Genomic DNA, 6,000 nt, shown 5'->3' on the forward strand with positions numbered 1-6,000 from the left:
CTTAATAAAGTGAGCTTTACATGATTATTGTGTGTGTTGTGTTGTGTGACATTATCGTTTGAGCAATGTTGAGTTATTGATATATTATTGCTTTGTACTATTTCCAGTGTTACTATATTGTGATTGCACTAACGTTTGATTTACCGTAACGGTATTAGACTGTTTTTTACGTGTTTATTGAATCGGGAAAAATAATAAAACAGCTGTTTATTCATTTTGGGAGTGAACGGAGTAATAAAGTTTGACTGGCCTATCTGACTGTTTTGTTGACATTCCCTTCAGTGCAGTTCCATCTAAAGCAGGGGTCTCAAACATGCGGCCCGCGCTTTGATATGACAATTTAATGTTGGTGCAGTCCGCGAGTTTAATATCAACGGCGTTTGATAGGTTATGGTTGCCAACGGCCCCAAATTTCCCGGGAGACCCCTGGATTTCAGGGCAGCAATACTCAAGAAGCCCCTGTCAATTTTTACCAGATCAACAATATTCAGGAAGTGCCCTAATGGCCCTGCCTTTAGCGCCCCCTACATCCTGAAATGACAGCGTGCAAGCCCAGGTGTATGTTGCATCTAGCCATGGGAGACCCACGTGTGTTATTGCAAGATATAGGGTGGCCGTAAAAAACTTTTAACACTGTTACAAATATGTGCCAGACTGTGAACCCACGCCAAACAAGAATGACAAACACATTTCGGGCGAACATCCGCATCTTAACACAACATAAACACACCAGAACAATTACCCAGAATCCCATGCAGCCCTGAGTCTTCCGGGTTACAATATACACGCCCCTGCTACCACCAACCCCCCACACCCCTACCCTCCCTACTTGCGTCGGTTGAGGTGTTGTATATTGTAGCCCAGCAAGGTGTTCTGGGCATATGTTCTCTTGTGTTTAAGTTTCCCAAAAAGGGTTTGTCATTCTTGTTTGGTGTGGGTTCACAGTGTGGCGCATATTTGTAACAGTGTTAAAGTTGTTTATAAGGCAACCCTCAGTGTGACCTGTATGGCTGTTGACCAAGTACGTCTTGCAGCCACTGACGTTGTTCTGCACAAGTCTCACACAACATGTTACAGAGCCGGCACATTGGTTGTGTGATAGAAAAGCATGCCCGGTGACATGTTGTAGAGCAGTAGTCTTCTTTTGGGGGTGCGCAGACCCCTGGAGGTACTTGAAGGTATGCCAAGGGACAAGTGAGATTTATTAAAAACATTCTAAAAAACAGCAGCAATTCATAAATCCTTTATAAATATGTTTATTGAATAATACTTCAATGAAGTATGAATGTAAGTTCATAAACTTTGGAAAAATAATACAACATTCAGTGTTGTCAGCTAGACTTTTTGTGGACATTTTCCATAAATATTGATGTTAAAGATTTCTTTTTTTTGTGAAGAAATGTTTAGAATTAAGTTCATGAATCCAGATGGATCTCTATTACAATCCCCAAAGAGGTCACTTTAAGTTGATGATTACTTCTATGTGGAGAAATCTTTATTTACAATTGAATCACTTGTTTATTTTTCAACAAGTTTTTTAGTTATTTTTATATCTTTTTTTCCAAATAGTTCAAGAAAGATCACTACAAATGAGCAATATTTTGCACTGTTATACAATTTAATAAATCCGAAACTGATGACATAGTGCTGTATTTTACTTTTTTATGTCTTTTTTTTTCCAACCAAAAATGCTTTGCACTGATTAGGGGGTACTTGAATCAAAAAAATGTTCACAGGGGGTACATCACTGAAAAAAGGTTTAGAACCACTGTTGTAGAGGACATTAAAGACAGTGCAGTCACGGCAGCCTTTAATAATGTCGGCCGGGTGAAAATTGGTAAAAAATCGTGAGAATGCTTGCACCGGTAGATTGTCGGGAGGTGCACTGAAATTCAGGAGTCTCCCGGAAAAATCGTGAGGATTTGCAATATGTTGCTAGGGCGGGAAAGTCATTCATAGAAGGTCCATCCATCCATCCATCTTCTTCCGCTTATCCGAGGTCGGGTCGCGGGGGTAGCAGCCTAAGCAGGGAAGCCCAGACTTCCCTCTCCCCAGCCACTTCGTCTAGCTCTTCCCGGGGGATCCCGAGGCGTTCCCAGGCCAGCCGGGAGACATAGTCTTCCCAACGTGTCCTGGGTCTTCCCCGTGGCCTCCTACCGGTTAGACGTGCCCTAAACACCTCCCTCGGGAGGCGTTCGGGTGGCATCCTGACCAGATGCCCGAACCACCTCATCTGGCTCCTCTCGATGTGGAGGAGCAGCGGCTTTACTTTGAGTTCCTCCCGGATGACAGAGCTTCTCACCCTATCTCTAAGGGAGAGCCCCGCCACACGGCGGAGGAAACTCATTTCGGCCGCTTGTACCCGTGATCTTATCCTTTCGGTCATGACCCAAAGCTCATGACCATAGGTGAGGATGGGAACGTAGATCGACCGGTAAATTGAGAGCTTTGCCTTCCGGCTCAGCTCCTTCTTCACCACAACGGATCGGTACAACGTCCGCATTACTGAAGACGCCGCACCGATCCGCTTGTCGATCTCACGATCCACTCTTCCCTCACTCGTGAACAAGACTCCTAGGTACTTGAACTCCTCCACTTGGGGCAGGGTGTCCTCCCCAACCCGGAGATGGCACTCCACCCTTTTCCGGGAGAGAACCATGGACTCGGATTTGGAGGTGAATTCATTAAAAAGTGCATGTTTGATTTTTTAAGAAATCTTTTCTTGCGGCCCAGCCTCACCCAGTTTCTGCATCCAGTGGCCCGCAGGTAAATTGAGTTTGAGACCCCTGATCTAAAGGATGCATAACGTAACCCCAGCCTCTACTGTAGCATCTATTCTATGCGCCTTATAATGCGGTGCGCCTTATATATGAACAAAGTTTTAAAATAGGCCATTCATTGAAGGTGCGCCTTATAGTGCGGAAAATACGGTACTTAGATTTTAGTGTTTGCAGTGTACTAATTATTGTGCATTTCGACCACGATCCTTCCTAATGTGGACTTCATTTTCGCAGGATATGATTTGTGATTACTTCCCAGTGTGTGCAATTGTACCTGTTTGCCACCAGGTCAGTCGGGCTTAAGCATTCCACGTTTTGGAGCTGATTTTCAGGTATTTTGTAGGAGCACGTGGTCCGGTCACGGCGTCCATAGTCGGCCCCGTAGACAAATATCACTTGTCCGACATCTGATGAAAAATGACAAACATTAGTGGTGGGAATGTAGGGCGGCCAAAAGATCCAAATTAGTACTCAAGATTATTGAAAAGACAATGATACAACGGTGATTATACATACAGTCGCGATCAAAAGTTTACGTACACTTGTAAAGAACATAATGTCATGGCTGTCTTGAGTTTCCAATCATTTCTACAACTCTTATTTTTTTGTGATAGAGTGATTGGAGCACATACTTGTTGGTCACCAAAAAAACATTCATGAAGTTTGGTTCTTTTATGAATTTATTATGGGTCTACTGAAAATGTGAGCAAATCTGCTGGGTCAAAAGTATACATACAGCAATGTTAATATTTGCTTACGTGTCCCTTGGCAAGTTTCACTGCAATAAGGCGCTTTTTGGATTTGACCTTTGAAATTTGGTCATTTCGCAATCACCAATGTGGATTCAATGTTAGACGTCAATGTTGTCTCACATTAACAAATACAACTATTTTGCAACATGAGTTTTAAAAGACATTTACGGTCGTGATCAAAAATTTACATACACTTGTCAAGAACATAATGTCATGGCTGTCTTGAGTTTCCAATAATTCCTACAACTCTTATTTTTTGTGATGGAGTGATTGGAGCACATTGCGTATTGTGGCCAAACAGTGAAGTGTGAAGTGAATTATATTTATATAGCGCTTTTTCTCTAGTGCAGTGGTTCTCAAATGGGGGTACGCGTACCCCTGGGGGTACTTGAAGTTATGCCGAGGGGTACGTGAGATTTTTAAAAAATATTCTAAAAATAGCAACAGTTCAAAAATCCTTTATAAATATATTTATTGAATAATACTTTATCAAAAAAATATGAATGTAAGTTCATAAACTGTGAAAAAAAATACAACAATGCAATATTCAGTGTTGACAGCTAGATTTTTTGTGGACATGTTCCATAAATATTGATGTTAAAGGTTTTTTTTTTGTAAAGAAATGTTTAGAACGAAGTTGATGAATCCAGATGGATCTCTATTACAATCCCCAAAGAGGGCACTTTAAGTTGATGATTACTTCTATGTGTAGAAATCTTTATCCATCCATCCATCCATTTACTACCGCTTATTCCTTTTGGGGCCGCTGGTGCCTATCTCAGCTACAATCGGGCGGAAGGGGGCCTACACCCTGGACAAGTCGCCATCTCATCGCAGTATTTTTCAACAAGTTTTTAGTTATTTTCATATCTTTTTTTTCCAAATAGTTCAAAAAGACCACTACAAATGAGCAATATTTTGCGCTGTTATACAATTTAATAAATCAGAAACTGATGAAGTAGTGCTGTATTTTACTTCTTTATCTCTTTTTTTCAACCAAAAATGCTTTGCTCTGATTAGGGGGTACTTGAATTAAAAAAATTTTCACAGGGGGTACATCACTGAAAAAAGGTTGAGAACCACTGCTCTAGTAACTCAAAGCGCTTTACATAGTGAAACCCAATATCTAATTTTTATATTTAAACCAGTGTGGGTGGCACTGGGAGCAGGTGGGTAAAGTGTCTTGCCCAAGGACACAACGGCAGTGACTAGGATGGCGGAAGCGGGGATCAAACCTGCAACCCTCAAGTTGCTGGCACGGCCACTCTACCAACCTAGCTATACCGCTCAATTTTTTATTTTCATCTGACCACATAACTTTCCTCCAGAAGGTCTTACTTGGTCCATGTGATGTCATGGCCACAATACCCAGCAATATGTTTGGAGGAGAAAAGGTGAGGCCTTTAATCCCAGGAACACCATCCCTACCGTCTAGCACGGTGGTGGTAGAAACATGCTCTGAGCCTGTTTTGCTGCCAATGGAACTGGTGCTTTAAATGGGACAATGAAAAAGGAGGATTACCATGAATTGATTAACGTGGAGCCCGACTTAAACAACTTGAAAAATGTATTGGGGTGTTACCATTTAGTGGTCAATTGTACGGAATGTGTACTGAACTGTGCAATCTACTAATAAAAGTTTCAATCAATCAATCAAAAAACCTCCAAATTCTTCAGGGCAACCTAAAATCATCAGCCCGGAGGTTGGGTGTTAGTTGTATATATATTATCACACAACTTTAGTATGCTTATAGTCAGTTGCTATAGTTAGTAGCTATTGTGCTCGAGCTGTACTTTTTCTATCTGTGCAAGGACAAATCTTCTTGTCTGAGGAGTGGCCTCAGCCGCAGATGTTATCTTTGTTTTAGCCTGCTAACAGCCAAGGACTTCAAGGATCTTAACGAAGATAAGACGACAGCACGCAGACGAAGCAGAGACAATGCGAAATCACAAGGCCCCCAGCACATTCCGTCATGCATTGTGCGTACTGGACCTGCTTTGCATGATGTGTGTGACCACTCCTTTTAGAGGCGGCCTCAGTGATGTTGACTGTGGAACTCCTGAATGAATAAAGGGACGCTGGAGCTGAACCTTAGATCGTAGGGCGAGACTGTGACTAAGTCCGCAGCTCGATTGGTTCTCCTCTCTGCATGGTTCCTTGCTTCTTGTCTGATTAATAGATGTCATCAGTGTTTGAACCTTTTTTGACTGATTGATTGATACTTTAATTAGTAGATTGCACAGTTCAGTACATACTTCCGTACAATTGACCACTAAATGGTAACACCCAAATAAGTTTTTCAAGTTGTTTAAGTCGGGGTCCACGTTAATCAATTCATGGTCACCTGACATTGGGTCTTGGGCGCAGTTGGGTGTTCCAACAGGACAATGACCCCAAACACTCGTCAAAAGTGGTAAAGGAATGGCTAAATCAGTCTGGAATGAAGGTTTTAGAATGGCCTTCCCAA

General features: G+C 42.0%; 1 protein-coding gene across 1 annotated transcript in view; it reads right to left on the reverse strand.

Annotated features, from left to right (window-relative positions):
• LOC133555225 (L-rhamnose-binding lectin SML-like) overlaps positions 1-6,000 on the reverse strand; it is a 26,693-nt gene that overhangs the window by 8,107 nt on the left and 12,586 nt on the right. Inside the window, exon 7 of the mRNA XM_061904821.1 lies at positions 3,055-3,187. Coding sequence (XP_061760805.1) covers positions 3,055-3,187 — 133 coding nt within the window. The remainder of the gene's footprint in view (positions 1-3,054; positions 3,188-6,000) is intronic.

Source organism: Nerophis ophidion, linkage group LG06, assembly GCF_033978795.1.
Source record: "Nerophis ophidion isolate RoL-2023_Sa linkage group LG06, RoL_Noph_v1.0, whole genome shotgun sequence".
Lineage (NCBI taxonomy): Eukaryota > Metazoa > Chordata > Actinopteri > Syngnathiformes > Syngnathidae > Nerophis > Nerophis ophidion.